Source organism: Haematobia irritans, chromosome 5 (assembly GCF_050003625.1).
Source record: "Haematobia irritans isolate KBUSLIRL chromosome 5, ASM5000362v1, whole genome shotgun sequence".
NCBI lineage: Eukaryota > Metazoa > Arthropoda > Insecta > Diptera > Muscidae > Haematobia > Haematobia irritans.
In genome coordinates, this window is record NC_134401.1 from 79,572,033 (window position 1) to 79,593,107 (window position 21,075).

The 21,075-nt window shown below is 34.2% G+C and overlaps 1 protein-coding gene and 1 long non-coding RNA gene across 10 annotated transcripts in view; both read right to left on the reverse strand.

The window, feature by feature from the left end:
* Positions 1-9,715: 9,715 nt before the first annotated feature.
* Positions 9,716-21,075, reverse strand: part of Trpm (transient receptor potential cation channel, subfamily M) — a 521,822-nt gene continuing 510,462 nt past the window's right edge. For all 9 annotated transcript variants that reach the window (XM_075313652.1, XM_075313649.1, XM_075313650.1 and 6 more), the window contains 2 exons: positions 11,741-11,898; positions 9,716-11,679 (listed from right to left, as the gene is read on the reverse strand). In XM_075313652.1, coding sequence (XP_075169767.1) covers positions 10,573-11,679; positions 11,741-11,898 — 1,265 coding nt within the window. In that variant the 3' untranslated portion in view covers positions 9,716-10,572. The remainder of the gene's footprint in view (positions 11,680-11,740; positions 11,899-21,075) is intronic.
* LOC142241817 (uncharacterized) lies at positions 18,129-19,057 on the reverse strand. The gene is made up of 3 exons (XR_012723823.1): positions 18,757-19,057; positions 18,587-18,692; positions 18,129-18,521 (listed from the first exon to the last, which is right to left on the reverse strand). It is a non-coding gene; the product is annotated as an uncharacterized LOC142241817 (long non-coding RNA).

The following is a 21,075-nucleotide window of genomic DNA, read 5'->3' on the forward strand; positions in this document are numbered from 1 at the left end:
GTTCGATGCTAACAAACTTTTTGTTGCCAAAAATGGAAGAACTGAACTTGGTTGACATGTGGTTTCAACAAGATGGCGCTACATGCCGCACAGCTCGCGATTCTATGGCCATTTTGAGGGAAAACTTCGGAGAACAATTCATCTCAAGAAATGGACCGGTAAGTTGGCCACCAAGATCATGCGATTTGACGCCTTTAGACTATTTTTTGTGGGGCTACGTCAAGTCTAAAGTCTACAGAAATAAGCCAGCAACTATTCCAGCTTTGGAAGACAACATTTCCGAAGAAATTCGGGCTATTCCGGCCGAAATGCTCGAAAAAGTTGCCCAAAATTGGACTTTCCGAATGGACCACCTAAGACGCAGCCGCGGTCAACATTTAAATGAAATTATCTTCAAAAAGTAAATGTCATGGACCAATCTAACGTTTCAAATAAAGAACCGATGAGATTTTGCAAATTTTATGCGTTTTTTTTAAAAAAAAAGTTATCAAGCTCTTAACAAATCACCCTTTATATATATTGCGCCACAAACCTATCACAATTGAGCACAACTTTCGTGGACATACAAATGAGAACAAATTTTTTAAAATGAAATTTTCGAAAATTGAGAATTTATGGACAACTATAAGAGATTGTATTTTTATTTAAAAGGCACAATAACGTACTCGGCTACCACGATTTAGCCAGCGATTCTGACAAAAACTTGTTCGAAAAAGTTTTTTTCAAATATCTCGGTCATTTCATAAAATTTTTCAACAAAAATCGACACAAACCTAGAGCATTCAGGATAACTTAAATTTTCGATAAATTTTCGAGTTTCGATAACGCCAATCCTAACTATTTCCCAGGGATGGGAAATGCAGTACTATAGTACTTTTTCACCCTGGTCAGTACCGAGGTACCCCCGCGAAAGATTTAGTACCTTTTGTGCAAACATTTTTGAGCCGATATAAGATTTATGATACAATAGGTGTGTTCCTTTACTTTACTCGTAGTAAAAATTAGTAAAAGAGAGAAATATTGAAAATCCTCTCAGATTTCTATATTTGTTAAATGTACAGGAACGAAAATATAGTAAAAATTGTAAAAATGTCAAATAAAAAACAAAAGAAGCATTGTGATTTGAATAAATATTTTCAAAACATGTAGGTAAATTAAATATTTTATATCGAATTTTTTTGACAAATGGCAGATTTTTTGCAGGAAACTTTGAAATCCTTATTACGATAGAAAGAAGCTATGGTTTTTACTTTGTTATAAAAAGTACTCCTTTTGCAAAATTTTGAATCAAAGTAAAACTCTGGCTTCTGGGCCATAAAGTAGAGTAATAGCGCATATTATCAGTATCTTATAAGCTGGGGTTTTTCATTCCGTTTGTAACACATACAAATAACGAATTCTGACTCTTGATCAGGGAGAAATTATAAGACGATGTCTCTCTGTCTGGCTATCTGTTGTAATCAGGCTACTTCCTTCAATAATGAACCTATAGTGCTGAAATTTTAACAGACATGTTTTTCTTCTACATGCAGGTCAATTTTGAAGATGGGACTACTTCGGCCTAAGTTTCGATTTTGCTTCCATATGAACCGACCCCCGAATTGGGGTCTTCATGACATAGACATTAAAACTTTTATCCGATTTGCATGAAATTCACAACGTAGAGGTACTTTTGGTCCATTAAAGGGTGTGCCGAATTTGGTGTGAGTCGGTCTATGTTTTGGTACTTTTTTCGAAACAAGTGGTATTGGTTCGGCATTGTTTTGAAATTCCAAATTGTGGAGTCTACACGTTAAATCTAAAGCACAAAGGTGCACAAAATTTTCCCCCAGAATACGTAGAATTTTATAAGGAATGTAGTCCTTCTAGACTCAAAATACAGACCCCACTTTGTTCAAATTTTGCAAAAAAATAAATTGTAAGGCCCTATCTCGCAAATATTAGATATATTCGCACACATACACAATCTATTTATGGTAGTTTATAAGTTCTATCCAGCAAAGCAAAAATCATGAAAATCGGTGCATAATTGCGCGTTTGCCAAGTAACACTAAATTGCATACATCCGAGGTGTCCAACTTCCAACGTCTATAGACCAGCCCGTGAATCCACTAGGGACCTACAAACCTCTAAATATAGAGAAAAACATTTCAGCTTTGGCACAAAGAAAAAATTATGATGATATCTTAATCCATTAAAAAGTTACAGATTTATTTCCAAAAAAAGCGATTTGGAACTACTTTAGTTTGGAAAATTTGAAAACAAATAATTATTTTTGTCATGACATATCTACAACTTTTACTCGAAAGAATTTGTCGAGTAACTTGTAGTAAAAAAATTTTAAAAGAGACATGCATTTTGACATTGTTCTCTTAAAATTGTTTACTACTTTTACTATTTTTTGGGGTTGAGGAACGGTTTCTAGTAAAAACTAGTAAAAGTAGTAACTAGTAGTACGTAAAGGAACACAACTAATATTTTTGATAACATATTTTAATATTTTGAGAAAGTCTGTGGGAAGGAAATCTCGATTTTGTAAAAACCATAATCAAAAACACGATTTTCTTGAATTTCAAGAATGATTTAGTCGAAAAAAGCAAGTGTTTCATTATTACGCTTCCACACGAACACTTACTAGACGAAAAGCTATCGATCACGTACTAAAATAATGCGTAACATTACAGTCACAGCCGAAACTTGAGACAAACTACCAACATTTGGAGAAAATCTTACCAAAAACTACCAAAAAATATTATTTTACAAAATTTTGTCAACATTTTATTTCTATAGAAAATTTTGTCAAAATTTTATTTCTTGTAGTTGTTGTATGGTTGACCTTTTTAGTATAATTATTTGTAGAGTTTGTAAGGTTTGAGGTCATGTTGTAATAAAACAAAATAAAATATTATGCCCTGTTCCTGTATATCGAACGAAAACCAGTTCGAAAGAAAGGCAGTCACTCGAATTCGAATGAATTTGGGTTTTTCTATTTTTGAAAGTTCGATTCGTTTGTATGACAATACATTGATTATTAAAAATGAGTATTTTTAAATTTTTGGCCTGAGAATTCATTCAAATGTTAACAATGCTTTTACTTTCTTCGTTTATTACTCGACAACAAAATATGAAGTGACTTGCCTTTCGAAATAAAAGAACAAAAATCAATTTTCTTTCGTTTGGAATACGAAAGAAAGTTTTCGTTCGATATACAGGAACAAGCCATTACTTTTTTATAGTGTTTTATTTTTAATTCTTTCCAATATTTCGAACACCATCGTTGTCCGTCCTCAGGGAAATTAAATTTTTTAATAAGACACAGTGACTTACTCGACCCTGCGTTTGAGTTTTGAGTGTAAACTCAAACGAGGACGGACAACGATGGTGTTCGAAATATTGGAAAGAATTAAAACACTATAAAAAACTAAGATTTTATTTTGTTTTATTACAACATGACCTCAAGCCTTACAAACTCTACAAAAAAATTCTATAGAAAAATTTGTCAAAATTTAATTTCTGTAGGAAATGTTGTCAAAATTTTATTTCTATAGAAAATTTTGTCAAAATTTTATTTCTATCGAAAATGTTGACAAAAAATTATTTTTATTTATAAGCGCATATAAAACCAAAAAAAATATTTAAAATTGAGGGAGTTGACAAACAAAATTTTATTTTCTTTAAAATTCAGTCTAAATAAGCCCTTGACAATATAATCTCCCATTGGAATTTTTGTTGAAATTTTGCGAAAAATACTTTTTCGCTCACAAAAAATTCCTTTTTTGTACTTTCTTAAAAATTGTATTTTCCATCCCTGCTATTTCCTAGTTTAATTCGCTGGTTTTGATTGGTCCATGCGGTTTGTACATCCCTAAGGTATGCTGTAGAATGATCCATAATAACCATATTTTTGTATAGATTAATAGTTAGCATACTTTTAGGCTGTATTGTCCAATTAGCACGGCTAAAACCTGTAGTGGGATTCTGTATTTCTTCACGATAATCGCATCGTTTACGTTGTCTACGAAAAAACGTGTTTGCACTAACGATCGTGTCATTCTGTAACTAATATGTAGCAACTGTTGTTTAAGCTGCGCTGCGCTTGGCAACCCTGCTACGAAAAACGGTGGAATGACAAAAAAAGTTTGCAAAATTGGAAATTGTATGGAAATTTAAAAGAAATACACAAATCCGGAAGAGAAAAATGGGTGATATTCTCAACTTATATTAAATTCCCTTTAATTTAAGACCATTTAAGGCAGTTCCGCCCGATAAAATTCTTAGAACGGCTTAGAACCTTCAGATTTTTAAAATATTGCAGAAAACTCTTTTTGTAATAGAGAAGGGATCAATATTTTTCCTATTAAAAGTAGCGTACATAATTAAAGACCCTATTTTGCATGAATGACATTTTCTGCTGATAACGTGAATTCATTAGAGAAAATAAACAACCAAGAAATCTTCGTTGTTTACTTAATGAAGTATTTATTGTTATCTGCACAGAAAACAACACAGCTGATTTTAAACGATTGTAAATGTAGTTTAAAACGTCTACCGAATACCTTGGATGTTATTTTTCTTGTTATCCCATCTTAACGATGCGATTCATCATTAAAATTGAATACAGAATCCCACTACTGATTAGAAAAAATGTTTTTGACTGGCGTGCATTTTAATGATACTTAACATTTTCACCACAGTCGTGTTCGAATAGGTACGATGGTGGCCAAACAACATAATAAACAAACAAGTAAAGAAAGTCTAAAGTCGGGTGGGGCCGACTATATTATACCCTGCACCACTTTGTAGATCTAAATTTTCGATACCATATCACATCCGTCAAATGTGTTGGGGGCTATATATAAAAGTTTGTCTCAAATACATACATTTAAATATTACTTGATCTGGACAGAATTTGATAGACTTCTACAAAATCTGAAAATTTAAGTCGGCTAATGCACTAGGGTGGAACACAATTTTAGTAAAAAAAATATGGTAAACATTTAAATCTGAAGCAATTTTAAGGAAACTTCGCAAAAGTTTATTTATGATTTATCGCTCGATATATATGTATTCGAATTTTAGGAAAATTAGAGTCATTTTTACAACTTTTGGACTAAGCAGTGGCGATTTAACAAGGAAAATGTTGGTATTTTGACCATTTTTGTCGAAATCAGAAAAACATATATATGGGAGCTATATCTAAATCTGAAACGATTTCAATCAAATTTGGCACACATGACTATATTACTAATTGTACTCCTAGTGCAAAATTTCAAACAAATTGGGCCAAAACTCTGGCTTCTGGGGCCATATAAGTCCATATCGGGCGAAAAATATATATCGAAGCTATATCTAAATCTGAACCGATTTCAATCCAATTCGGCACACATGAATACACTACCAATTGTACTCTTTGTGCAAAATTTCAAGCTAATCGGGATAAAACTCTGGCTTCTGGGTCCATATAAGTGCATATCGGGCGAAAGATATATATGGGAGGTATATCTAAATCTGAATCGATTTCAACCAAATTTGGCACACATAGCTACAATGCTAAATCTACTCCCTGTGCAAAATTTCAACCAAATTGGGCCAAAACTCTGGCTTTTAGGACCATATTAGTTCATATCGGGCGAAAGATATATATGGGCGCTATATCTAAATCTGAACCGATTTCAATCAAATTTTGCACACTTGACTATACTACAAATTGTACTCCTAGTGCAAAATTTCAACCAAATTCGGCCAAAAATCTGGCTTCTGGGGCCATATAAGTCTATATCGGGCGAAAGATATATATGGGAGCTATATCTAAATCTGATCCGATTTCAATCAAATTTTACATGCATAGCTATAATGCTAATTCTACTCCCTGTGCAAAATTTCAACTAAATCGGAGCAAAAAATTGGCCTCTGTGGGCAAATGAGTGTAAATCGGGCGAAAGCTATATATGGGAGCTATGTCTAAATCTGAACCGATTTGGCTGATATTTTGCAAGTTTTTCGAGACTCATAAAATATTCGGATGTACGGAATTTTAGGAAGATCGGTTGATATACACGCCAATTATGACCAGATCGGTGAAAAATATATATGGCAGCTATATCTAAATCTGAACCGATTTTTTCCAAAATCAATAGGGATCGTCTTTGAGCCGAAACAGGACCCTATACCAAATTTTAGGACAATCGGACTAAAACTGCGAGCTGTACTTTGCACACAAAAATACATCAACAGACAGACAGACAGACGGACATCGCTAAATCGACTCAGAATTTAATTCTAAGACGATCGGTATACTAAACGATGGGTCTCAGACTTTTCCTTCTTGGCGTTACATACAAATGCACAAACTTATTATACCTTGTACCACAGTAGTGGTGAAGGGTATAAAAATTTGCACTTCATAAAGAAAATAATATGAAAATATACACACAGAGAAGAGATTGGGTGTATATCGGTTGTAGTTATGAAAATTCTACTTTAGTAATTATTCATCAGTTGTGTCAACCTTATTGCTATATTCAAAATCATTTTGCAATCTTCCCTACCATTTGGCGAACATATCAATAGATTATCTATTCTCATAATAATCAAATAGTTGTAGCAACCAAATGTCTCACCTATAAAAAATTTTAGTTTAAATCGGTTGATACGACCAACCATAAATAAATTCCACAACAGTCATTCAGTAGTCATCAGGTACATACGGTCTTCATTACCGAATGACATGTGAAATATTTTTCAAATGTCATTTTGTTATTTCCAATTTATAGTAGTTGAAGAAGACGTGTAGACATTACACATTTTAATTTAAATAAAAAAATACGGCCAGAGGTACAGACAGGAAGAACATAATGCGCAGAAGAAATCAAATCCTCAAATCGTGGTATGGTATATATCACCCGTGCCCACTTAAATAAGGAATTAAATTAGCTTGGCTGTTATCCCGTTTGTTTATTGCTCAATGGACAACATTCAATAGGAGTGTTGAACAAATCGCTCGGAATTTATAAGCTGCACTTTCCTTATTTGATAAATAATATGTATGTGTATATTAATATATTTAAACATATTTAAATAAAATATATATTCTGAGGAAAAAAAATTATTTTAATACGGTTTCCAGTATTAATAAGGTTGGATAACACAACTGAAGTATGAAGGTAGCAGCAGCCTATGCCATCGGTTTACACAACCAATAGCTTATGTTGTATTAGTTGTATTGCCCGAATAGTTGGGAGACACGACTGCCTTTTGGTAGTTGCTGTAACTGCCAAAAGGAGGTTGGCTATAAATTCGGTTGCTACAACCAATCTGTACTCTCTGTGTAATTAAGGTTGAATTACATACCATGCGTTGGTGGAAGAGTTGATTTTTTAGCTTGAATCACTTTAATCAAGCTGTTGCTTTCAATTCTCAATTATCGCATTATATTAAAAAATCGAAGAAAAATGTTTACATCCTCTCCATGGTATACTAACTTTCTGAATCTGTATGTAACGCATAGAAATATTGGCCCAATAAAGTATCATATTTGCGTAATTATTTCTTTATTTACAAATATATGAAGCGGTTTAAAAATTTGATTTTGCCAGAGTCAGAGTAGAGCACAATTCTGGCTCCGACTCCAGCAAAATCTTCAGACTCCGACTCCACAGCCCTGGGGGTTACTAAGTAATTCGTTTCGATAATTAATTTCATTCGAGTATTGTTTTCGATACGAATTTTCTTTGATACTACAGATCGTCGAAGGAAGCATTCAACTAAGTAATGGACAAAATATAAAATGTGCTAGCTTCGACAATGCGTCATACAGCGGTAGGGCCCGAAAAAAAGTTAGCTGCCACATTAAAATGGATATTAACATCAAATTGGCCAAGATCGTTTTGCTGGATTGGCGCAACAAAATACACGTACAGGTCGATCCATCATATTAAGATCGCCTTCCAATATTTTCCACAGATTATGGGAATTTGCATCGGGCGACTTCAAAAAACCTTTTGCCAAATCAGGATGCTTTGACATAAAATCCACCATTACCTCAAAGTGGAACTGTTTAGTGTATAGGTGTTTGCAGTTGATGATCTTAAAAAAATAAATTTTACACAATTTTGGATAAGAAATAACAAAAATTACATACATTTTTCGCCTTTTTGCTAACTCAAATAGAATCGAATGATATTTTTACGAAACGAACACTTTTGACATTTACAACCGTGATTCATAGTTGCCACATTTTCGAAAATCGAACAGAATTTCCGATTATAGAAGATTTACATCTCGAATTCGAAATACATAGTGGCACCAACTCGTTTTCGATTGATGTTGTTATCGAAACGATTTACAGAGTAACCCACCTTGTTTGAAGAAGAGAATTGTAGGAACTGTGAATAAATTATTGTGTTTGTAATTCCTGAAAATCTTAAATCTACTCATGGAATAACAGTGGCCGTACAAATTTATTCTGCCGGATAAAGTGATAGCATTTTTAGGTTGCTGGTAGCATTTTAAAAATGTACACTCTATATAGCCTTAATGAAGGCAAGCAAAATAAATATATAACATAAATATTTATCAACTTGTTAAATAACGAAGGTACCATTTGTAAAGGTTTTGTGCTCAAAGGAAGCCGGAAGAAATCAAAACACAGTCGTAGGATTACCCTTAGTACTACTTACTACCAATATTTTTGAAAATTTAAGTTTGAGAACTTCACAATCAGGATACCTCATATTGGCTGGCACCTCGCTAAGATTTGGCTAACTTGGCTTGAAATAACGAGTCAAACTTCTATTTGTTGTCAAAACCTTATTTTTTCGTATGGAAATATTCAGTCAGACACGCAAAATTGGAGATTTGAACACGAGCGATTCTTGAAATATCAATACATGCAATTTGGGCGCAAAAAGGCATTCAATATTGTGCATTAATTGAGTGAAACAATTTTTCACACAATATTTGTCCTTGATCTAGCAGAAATTTCAACATGACCTCAGTATCAAGGCTAAAGTTCCATGGAAATACTTCATTGAATCCCAAACATATTTTATTTTAATCCATTTCAGGATATAGAAAAAATGGTCCATGTTGATGTCTTAAATAGTTTGTATATGCATTTTGCATTTAATCTTCCGAAATGTTGTATTTTGTTATCTGATAGGGGATATTACAGTCTTCTTGGCGCCCTACACGTTAACTCCAAATTTTAGATGGACAATTTTATCCCATTTGACTGTTATTTGGTCAGTACCTAATAGATGTGAACAAGATAATTTATATTGGACAAAATTCTTATTATTAAAAATAGTCGCTTGGATTTCTAGAACATTTTGAAGATGGGCTAAATAATCCAAATTGTACCAAATAGGTTATTGTAGTACAATTGTACAAAATTAGAAGAATTGTACCAACTTTAATATCCATGCTTTAGAATATACCAAAAAGCTTCTGAACAGTGGCAAATTTCAATTAATATTCAATAGATTTTATAGATTATCTGTAAGTGTCCACCGGACAACATAAAATTGTATGTAAAAGCCTTCGATAATATTATCTGAAATGGATGTGATCAGCCTAATTTATTGAATCAAATGTACGAAATCTAATAATTTCGATCGTTTTGTATTGTGCTCAAGACCTGTTAGGATTATTGGAATGGAAGTAAAATTTGCTATAATGCGATAACTAAAGCTTATTGCATCAAAATAAAATAAAGTAAAGTGAAATTGGTTTTATTCATAATCGTAATTTATCGTAATCTTAAAATAATTAAATGGCAATAAAAAGCTTTTGAGACAATTTCTAGAATAAGTACAGCGGGCATTATAACATATATGCTAAAAATTTCTTTGTTTTTCTTACTTACAATTGTAGAAATTATATATAATATTTTTGTATATATAAATAGCACAAGTACGAGGTTACATTCATACGAACAGACATACATAGATAATTTGTGGACACACACATATATCTACATTCATACCATACATTATAGATAATACAATTTACGATTATTAACTAAATTTAAATGGTCTTTTGAACAATAATTTCATATTCTAATACATAATTAATGTTTTTTACATTGAACGCTAATTCACACGCATGGGCGAATTTAAAACAATGGCAGATAATGGCTATCGATGTAATTTCACACCATGCGGCGGTAGTGGATGGGTTAATTTTCAATGTGTGTTGCTCCCATATAAACTAATCAACGCATGCCCCACCTCTGATGCGAATGCGTTTTTCTTTTATAACAACCGAAATATTCTTAGTTTTGTGTTGTATTGTTTATGCACATCATTGGGATTTTGTACAAAATTGAAAAACAAAATTTGAATACTTATAAGTATTTGAGAAACAATTACGGGATTTTTTTTTTTTTGAAATTGAAAGTAACAGAGAATTAGCCTAGAATTTATTTACAATCGATAAAAATTGGTTAGTTGTTTGTGGTGCACTCGCCGCTGAAGCGGTGGAAGAAAAGGAATTGCTTGTGATTGCGCTACTGGTCGAGGAGGGATTTGGAGAGGCTGCAAGACCCAATACGCTAGTAAGTTTCATCAAAAATCAGCACATTGTCTCATTGTAGGGAGGATCCTTCTCAGATTCGGTACTGCTCTTGATATTCGATGACAACTTGGCGATCTCGTCTTGCACCAGTTCCGTACTAATTTGGGGGATTTGAGGAATTGGGGTGGTGGAGCCAGCGGCAGAGTCTCCATCTTTGGACTCTTCAGTGCTCGAGCTACTCTCCTTGAGTATGTTCATGCCGAGTTTACTGGTAAGCGGTGGTTTAAGTGAGGAAAGCAATTTGGCGGGAACCGTGGGAGGCAATGCAACACCACCACTGCCACTTGGTGTTACCACTTTGGGCGGCACCTGAATGGACGAAGTGGATGTGGGTGGTTCTGTGGTGGGCTTTTCGACTTGTGATATGCGTGTTGTAGGTGGTATCGGTGGAGGCTGTGGCTGTTTGCCCTGGTCCAAGCTAAACTGTTTCTTCAGCTGCATAGCTCGTGGAGGCGGTTGCACCTGCCCAGATATCGTCGTTGTTCCAAAATCAACGGAAGTGGAAACATCCTCGGTAGGCCGTTTCATATCTGAAGCTCCTACCGAGGATGTTCGCAACGGTTGATAACGTGCAGTGGTGCTCAATCCGCCACCTCCACTTTGGCTCGCACCGCTCTCGAGCACTGTTCCCGAACCAGGTGTTTGAGTAGTGTCTACAACATCAAGCGATGGTTCAGCCGTCAGTGAAGGAGTATCAATATTGTAGGAACCAGTCATTGAGGTGGTGGTTTCGTTTGAGCTTTGCTTGATGAATCGATACGGATGAGCCGAGTAGTCTGTGTCAGTACTGGAGTTTTTCTGTAAACTTTCACTGGATTTCTTGAAGAGACGGCCAGAACTTTCGTATGGTGGATTCAAGAATTCGCTTGTGGCTCGTTGGGGAACAACGGGAGAGTGATAGGTTTGTTGTTGGTCCATTGATGAATTGCGTTGCCAGGGTCGTTCATTTTTGACCAGAAATCCTGAACCGGCGGCTGGGCCGCTAGTGTCGCTACTGTCACCACCAATCACTCCGCCTCCCGTCGGAGGTTTGGACGGTGAAAGTTCGACAGCTGTTTCCCGCCTTAGAGGATAACGATGGCTGTAGTCAATAGAAACGGCAGCCTGCAAAAGGAAATCAATTTAAATATTCCACTATAACATAGTCATGATTCAAGTCACATACCTCATAGGAATCATCAGTGTCATCTATGGATGCACGGGCCTGGAATAGGCCTTCTAGAATTCTATAATCACTTTCTTCGCACTCCTTCAAATGTTGTTTTTCAAGCAAAGCGGCTGCTTCGGCCTTAGACATTTCTGTTTTGGGACGATCCAATGACGCTACAAGAGATATTAGAAAAATTTCAGTACATCTTTGTGAATTACTCTCATGTTCGTTGTTTATATGTATATCCTACAATTGGTGAGAGTACAACAAATACACCATATTTATTATATACAGAATTGAAAATACAATATTTACATTAAATTATAATTTTATTTAAATTTTTAATTACTTTAAAGCGTGTTAGACTTCGCGTAAATATTCCCTTTCAATTAATATAACTTAATTGTTTTCCCTTGACTCAAAAAAACCAGAATACGCATTTTGGTACATTTTCTGTATTAAAAATAAGTAGAATAGGCCGAAATCTTAAATATCTCCATATATACGCAAAACCTTGTTCTTTGTTTATCATCACAATATTTTGCTTGTTTTGTCTAAATAAAAAACCCTGATTTACACTAAAGTCCATGGAAATACGACTTAGCCAGCGATGAAACATGTGTACAGTTAGGCTTTTGGATATTTGTATCTGGTAGTTTCTCTTCAAAAACCTAATAATACCAATTCCGTAATTTGTATGCCCAATGATCTCGTATTAAAATTATAATAATATGTAAAGTAATTAATTTGGACGAAGAATCAGTGTACATTGGTACCAGTCTCTCATAAAAATATTGAATAAAAGACTTTATTCTAAATAGTCGATTTGGTTAATATCATGCGTTGTTCTTTTCTGAATGGCTTTACGGCGCAAATATGATTCGTCTTTATATTTCGTGTTAAAAATGTTATACCACCCAATACCACATATCCTAATTTGTAACAAGTATATACGGCCGTAAGTTCGGCCAGGCCGAAGCTTATGTACCCTCCACCATGGATTGCGTAGAAACTTCTACTGAAGACTGTCATCCACAATCGAATTACTTGGGATGCGCTAACACTTGCCGATGGCAAGGTATCCTAAAACTTCCTAACACCGTAATATATACCACATAGTCATACGTGGTACAATTAAGTTTAAAGTTTCTATAGAAATAAAAATTGGAAAACATTTTCTATAGAAATAAAATTTTGACAAAATTTTCTATAGAAATAAAATTTTAACAAAATTTTCTATAGAAATAAAATTTTGACAAAATTTTCTATAGAAATAAAATTTTGACAAAAATTTCTATAGAAATAACATTTTGACAATGTTTTCTATAAAAATAAAATTTTGGTAGATTATTTTTGGCTCGAGTGGCAACCATGATTATGAACCGATATGGACCAATTTTTGTGTGATTGGGGATCGGCCATATATAACTATAGACCGATATGAACCAATTTTGGCATGGTTATTAGCGGCCTTATACTAACACCACGTTGCAAATTTCAACCGGATCGGATGAATTTTGCTCCTCCAAGAGGCTCCGGAGATCAAATCTGGGGAACGGATCGGATGTAATTTGCCAAATCGGGGGGTCGGTTTATATGGAGGCTATATATAATTATGGACCGATGTGGACCAATTTTTGCATGGTTGTTAGAGACCATATACTAACACCATGTATCAAATTTCAGCCGGATCGGATGAAATTTGGTTTTCTTAGAAGCTCCGCAAACCAAATCGGGGATCGGTTTATATGGGGGCTATATGTAATTATGGACCGATATGGACCAATTTCTGCATGGTTGTTGGAGACCATATACTAACACCATGTACCAAATTTCAGCCGGATCGGATGAAATTTGCTTCTCTTAGAGCAATCGCAAGCCAAATTTGGGGGTCCGTTTGTATGGGGGCTATACGTAAAAGTGGACCGCAAATGGGCCATTTGCAATACCATCCGACCTACATCAATAACAACTATTTGTGCCAAGTTTCAAGTCGATAGCTTGTTTCGTTCGGAAGTTAGCGTGATTTCAACAGACGGACGGACGGACGGACATGCTCAGATCAACTCAGAATTTCACCACGACCTAGAATATATATACTTTATGGGGTCTTAGAGGAATATTTCGATGTGTTACAAACGGAATGACAAAGTTAATATACCCCCATCCTATGGTGGAGGGTATAAAACCAGAGCACCAGATGTTTTCAACCAAAAATGGATTGTTTCCTTTAAACGAAGTTTCTTTAAATGCGCTTGTGTGTGGATTATACACATGTCTAAAAATATATGTATATGCTTGGCTATATGCATTATTTGTTTATGTTATTTATGTGTTGATGAGTATAATTGCAACATGGCCAGTGGAAAATCTGTTGCCTTTTGCATTTTAGTAATTTAGAATATTTCTAGATTTAGGTTTTCAGTTAATCATATAAAATTTGCGGTTTTATGTCATGGAGAAGTCAAATCGGGGGGTCGGTTTAAACCATGAATAAAGAATTTTCTTTACTGAGAAACGCAATATTAGACAAGCGAAGTTGTTTTTGACGCTAAAAAATGTTTTTGAATTGAATTGAATGAAATTATGAACATTTATTGATTTAATTTAGTTTGGCTTCCAGGTACAAGGGTCGTACAAAATATACCGTTATATTACATTTATTTAAAAGATCTGCTGATTTTATATCTCTCATTCATAACTTCAAACTATTCTGGGTTTGCGTGGTCCACAATGTCCGCCCAAGCTTTTGTTGCATCTGCGAATGACTAGCTAGAGTTTTGACAATTTTTAATTAGTGTGGAAATTGGCTCTAATAAGTCAAAAAGTATTTTTATACCCACCACCATAAAATGGTGACGGGGGTATAATAAGTTTGTCATTCCGTTGGTAACACATCGAAATATCGATTTCCGACTATACAAAGTATATATATTCTTGATCAGGTAGAAATTCTAAGACGATATATGCATGTCCGTCTGTCCATTGTAATCACGCTAAAGCCTTCAATAATGCGCTATCATCCTGAAATTTGGCACAGATTCGTTTTCTGTTTACAGGCAGGTCAAGTTCGAAGATGGGCTATATCGGTCCAAGTTTTCATATAGTCCCCATATAAACCGACCTCCCGATTTGGGGTCGTGGGCTTATAAAAACAGTAGTTTTTATCCAATTTGCCTGAAATTGGAAATCTAGAGGTATTCTAGGACCACAAATAGGTGTGGCGGATCGGTCCATATTTTGGTATAGCCCCCATATAGAGCGATCTCACGATTTTACTTCTTGGGCTTCTAGAAACTGTAAAATTGAAAATCTAGAGGTATTTTAGAACCACAAAAAGGTGGTGTCTTTCGGCCCATGTTTGGGTATAGCCCTAATATAGACCGATCTCCCGAAACCATAGTTTTTATCCGATTTGTCTGAAATTGGAAATTTAGAGGTATGTTAAGACCACAAATAGGTGTGTCGAAAATGGGGCGTATCCGCCAATCTTTTGGTATAGCCCCCATATACACCGATTACTATCCAATTTGCCTGAAATCTACCCAATTTGTCTGAAATTTTAATTCTAGAGGTATTTGAGGACCATTAAGAGGTGTGTCGAAAATGGTGAGTATTGGTCCATGTTTTGGTATAGCCTCCATATAGACCTACCTTTAAATTTATTTATTTCTAGCACTTCTAGAATCCGGCTGACCTCAAAAAGGTCAGCTAAATATGGTGTGTGTCGACCCATGTTTTGGTATAGCCCCCACGTAGACCGATCCCCCGATTTAACTCCTTGGGCTGCTAGAAACCGTAGGTTTATCCGATTTGCTCGAAATGTAAATATACTGGTATTGTAGACTCTCAAAAATCGGTATCGCATTTATTTTTATCGGACATTTCGGTAAGGTATCGATATAGACCGATTTCTCTTCTTGATGCTACACCCATAGAAAAAATATTTTCCTCCGGAATGAAATTTTAGACAAACGAAATTCCCCATTCGTATAAAGTATTTTCGTTTAGAGCAAACTAATCTGAATGTTTGATAAACGATTCAACGATTGTCTCTAAAACTTGTATCAAAAGGAAACTTTGCTTATCTAAAAATCCGCTCCTCATAAAAAAAAACTCATGAAAATTGCTTGAAATTGAAAGTACAATTTTCAGATTTTACTACTCGTAACCATTTAAATAATGGCGGTAAACATCTACAGATTTAAGATTCCAAATCAATGCGTCATTTCATCATTTCATCATACTACTCAAACAATATTGCTTCTTATAAATCCAGAATCTGATGTAGTCTTCATAGGTAGAATCTTTAAATTTATCTTCGGGAAGCGTACTGGATGAACTGATTTGCTTGGGAGACTATTTGTCATCAAACTCCCTGAAATTCTCTATATAGTATCAACTAACCCGCTACGACGAAGAGTTTTCAAAGTAAACTATTATATTTGATTCATGGTGGTGAGTATTTAAGATTCGGCCCGGCCGAACTTACTGCTGTATATACTTGTTTTTAATTCTGTTCACTTATGCAAGATATGTAGTGGTTTTTCTACGCTGTCAGATTCTGCAGAAATTTGTTAATTTGAGAAAGGTTAATTAGGAGTGGTTTGGAGTCTTCCATTGGAATATGTTTTTCTCCAATTTACTTTTTTAAATTCGCTAACAATCTTATGAACATTCCTGAGAATTGCAACTTCTTCACACATATTATGACTGTGGATATCATCGAAATCTCCTGCCTGAAGTATTTTGAGTTTGCGACGTTTGTTACTTTTTTCTACATTTACGACAGACGCAAACCTACACTGGAAAAAATATTTATGTGATATTAAAGATCTAATGCTGTTGCTACTGATAATATAGACCCTAGATTCATGCGCTTGTTGTTACCATTTTTGGTACCATTCATCACGTTCATATATAATAAGATAATTACAGAGAGCTCATATCCTGAATCTTGGAAACATTCAAAGGTTATACCCATTGCTAAGTCTCATGGTGAATATCGCCCTATTACGATTCTTGGATTTATTCCAAAAGTTCTTGAAAAGATTTTGCATAGGCAGATTACCAACCACTTGCAGGACAATGCTCTATTGACCGATGTGCAGTCAGGATTTCGTCTAAATCACAGTTGCACAACCGCATTAGTAAATGTAACGGAGGCTATAAGAGATAATTTGGACAATAATAAGGATACACTTCTATTGGATCACTCGAAAACCTTCGATACAGTTAATCATTCTGTGCTCTGTTCAAAGTTACGTCATTTTTTTAAGCTTTCGTCCTCTGTTTCACGACTTATTCGCAGCTATGTTTCGTACAGGGCACAAAATGTCTACTCTGAGGTTTCTTCTCCTCGGCATATTTCACAAGGGGTGCCACAAGGGTCAATATTAGGTTCGCTGCTCTTCACTGTGTATACAAACGATCTCCCACGGATTATACGACACTATCAGTTACACATGTATGCGGATGATGTCCAGCTCTATATTGGCTACGATGTGGGCAATATTGAGGGGACTGTTGACATGGTTAATGATGATTTGGCTAACGTTTGGACTTGGGCCATGGCCAATGGTCTCTGTTTGAATCCAAACAAGACAAGTTCCTGAGAATTAGGAAGAGGACTTATAGGGATACAACAGATGTGGTCATTCATATAAATAACCAGCCTACACGGATGAAAAAGACTGTTTTTCATATGTTTGGCTATAAACATTATATGTTTGGAACACAAACTTTTAAACACAATATTTTTGAGTGCAAGCATATAATGTTCATAAACTAGCATAACATGTTTGGGACATATATGTTAATATGTTAGAACATATTATGTTTGGGACATAAAATGTTTGTAAATATAATATGCTTGGATGCAAACATATATTAATTTAGAAATAGCCTATAAACATATATCCCAATAAACACAAACGTTTGAAAAATGCTAAATTTCAACAATTTTTCAAACATTTTTTCAAAGGATTAGGGTAATATTCAAGTTGAGAAATTGTTGAGAAAATCGCGTTCTCAACAAAAAACAGACATTACCCTCAACAGTGAAATTCAACACATTAGCAATAATATCTCAAGTGTTATCCTCAAATTGAAATGCATCGCTACTCAATAATTTGTCAAACAATTTTCGATGCGAGTCAAATTCAAAATTAACATCGTTGCAAATACTTTTCAATCTAAATTTGTATGAATGATATCCCCACTTCAAATTGAAAGTCAAAGCCAAAATTCTATGAATTTTGTATAATTTATTCATTTTCATCAAAATAAAATATATAATAATACACTACACTACATAATACACTACAATACCAATTGATAAATAATAATCTTATTAAACATACCAACAAATAAGAACAAAAAAAAAAAAAAAAACAAACAACAAAACTTTAAATATCTTAAACATTATTAGTAAACACTTTTGCATTGATAATTCGTTTTCCTTCCTTTTGGTGTCATAAAACAGCATTAAAATTTATTAACATGCGGGCAATTTGAAATTAGGAACGTACTGGACCGCGTGTTAGAATTGATTTCCAGCAGAAGGAATTCACAAAATATCCATTTTAAACTGATAATAGCATATGAATTAAACTGACGATGTGATCCCCTTTTTCATCCAGAAGTTGTTGATTTCAACAATTTGTTGTTTTTAACAATTTTAATTGGTTGCACTTGTAATGTTTCTGGAAAATTTTTCTTGTCGATAAGCCACTCATTTTTCATTGGTCAGCTTCTTAATGTTTGCAAGAATGTAGCATCCAAAGATTTTGGTTTTCTGCAAAGAGATTTAAATTTAGTGACTTCTCTAAAGTGTTGATTTAATTTTTCATATTGACGTACCAATTATTATAAACTATTTGAAGCAGTTCCAGTTAATTGTCCACCATTTTTTCATCGGTCAGCTTTTTAATGTTTTCAAGAACGTAGAATCCATAATTTTAGTTTTCTGCAAAGAGATATACATTTAGTGACTTCCTTAAAGTTTTATTTCATTTTTTATTTTCACTTACCTATTTTTATAAACTATTTGGTTATTTGTCTAAAATTTTCCATTTTTTTATTTCTTGCAATTGACCACGAACTTCGTTGCACAAATAAGTATTGAAAACCACATGGTTTTTTCGTTGCATTTTAGGGTAGTGTTTTGTCAAAGTTTTCTCATATTATCTTCAACAACTTTTCAAAGATTTCGTCAACATTTTGGCAAATTGAAAGTAATTCGCAAACAATTTGAAGATGAGCTATTTCAAGTCAAGTTGAATTTATGTTGAAAATTATATTTACCCTCAAACTGAAAAGTTGTTGCATTTGAAAAACGCTCATCCTGTGTTTATTGGGATGTGTTTAGTAGCTTGGAGCGCTATTTAACAGGGAGCGATATTGAATTAAGTTGGTGGTTGTTGCTTGTTATTACAAAATTAACATTTTATTTTTCCTTGGACAAAGAAGTAGCTGATCACTTCTTTGATCCTTACAAACTGTGTGGTCCGCTGTTCGAATCCCCGTCCGGCAAAAGGTAAAATTAAAATAAATAAAAATAAAATCATACAATTGAATAATTTCTTCTACAATGTTTGTATTACAGAAAAAGGCGCTAAGAACTAAAAAATCTCGTGGAAGTGAGAAAGATGTGGAGGAATATACAATTGGGCAGAAACAAAATTTTGAGCATTCAGGTCGAAAACCTATGTTGTTAGCACCTATATTACCTGTTTATTTTCATAATTCATTATGATTGTAAATATATAAACAAGTATATACGGCCGTAAGTTCGGCCAGGCCGAAGCTTATGTACCCTCCATCATGGATTGCGTAGAAACTTCTTCTAAACACTGCCACCCACAATCGAATTACTTAAGTTGCGGTAACGCTTGCCGATGGCAAGGTATCTTAAAACCTCCTAACACCATCTTCTAAATTGTATGTAAGTCCATACGTGGTATATATTAAATCAAAACAGATCGATCCAATACGTATATAATTCAGTTTGACAAAGTAGACATAAAATTTTGACAAAATTTTCTACAGAGATAAAATTTTAACAAAATTTTCTATAGAAATAAAATTTTCACAAACTTTTCTATAGAAATAAAAATTTTCACAAAATTTTCTATAGAAAGAAAATTTTGACAAAAATGTCTACAGAAATAAAATTTTAACAAAATTTTCTATAGAAATAAACTTTTGACAAAATTTTCTATAGAAATAAAATCTTGGTAGATTATTTTTGGCTCGATTTTCTATACAAAGAAAATTTTGACAAAAATGGCTACAGAAATAAAATTTTAACAACATTTTCTATATAAATAAACTTTTGAACAAAATTTTCTATAGAAATAAAATTTTGACAATGATGAAAATTTTATTATGAACCAAATAAAATTTTAACAAAATTTTCTCTAGAAATAAAATTTTGACAAAATTTTCTATAGAAATAAAATTTTGGTAGATTATTTTTGGCTCTAGTGGCAACCATGATTATGAACCGATATGGACCAATTTTTGTGTGATTGGACCAATTTTGATATGTTTGTTAGCGACCATATACTAACACCACGTTCCTAATTCGAACCGGATCGGATGAATTTTGCTCCTCCAAGAGGCTCCGGAGGTCAAATCTGGAGAACGTTTTATATGGGGGCTATATATAATTATGGACCGATATGGACCAATTTTTGAACGGTTGCTAGAGACCATATACCAATACCATGTACCAAATTTGAGCCAGATCGGATGAAATTTGCTTCTCTTAGAGGCTCCGCAACCCAAATCAGGGGATCGGTTTATATGTGCGCTATATATAATTATGGACCGATGTGGACCAATTTTTGCACGGTTGCTAGAGACCATATACCAATACCATGTACCAAATTTCAGCCGGATCGGATGCAATTTGCTTCTCTTTGAAGCTTCGCAAGCCAAATCTGGAGATCGGTTTATATGGGGGCTATATATAATTATGGACCGATGTGGACCAATTTTTGCATGATTGTTAGAGACCATATACCAACACCATGTACCAAATTTCAGCCGGATCGGATGAAATATGCTTCTCTTAGAGGCTCCACAAGCCAAATCTGGGGATCGGTTTATATGGGGGCAATATATAATTAAGGACCGATATGGACCAATTTCTGCATGGTTGTTAGAGACCATATACCAACACCATGTACCAAATTTCAGCCGAATCGGATGAAATATGCTTCTCTTAGAGGCTCCACAAACCAAATCTGGGGATCGGTTTATATGGGGGCTATATATAATTATGAACCGATGTGGACCAATTTTTGCATGGTTGTTAGAGACCATATACCAACATCATGTACCAA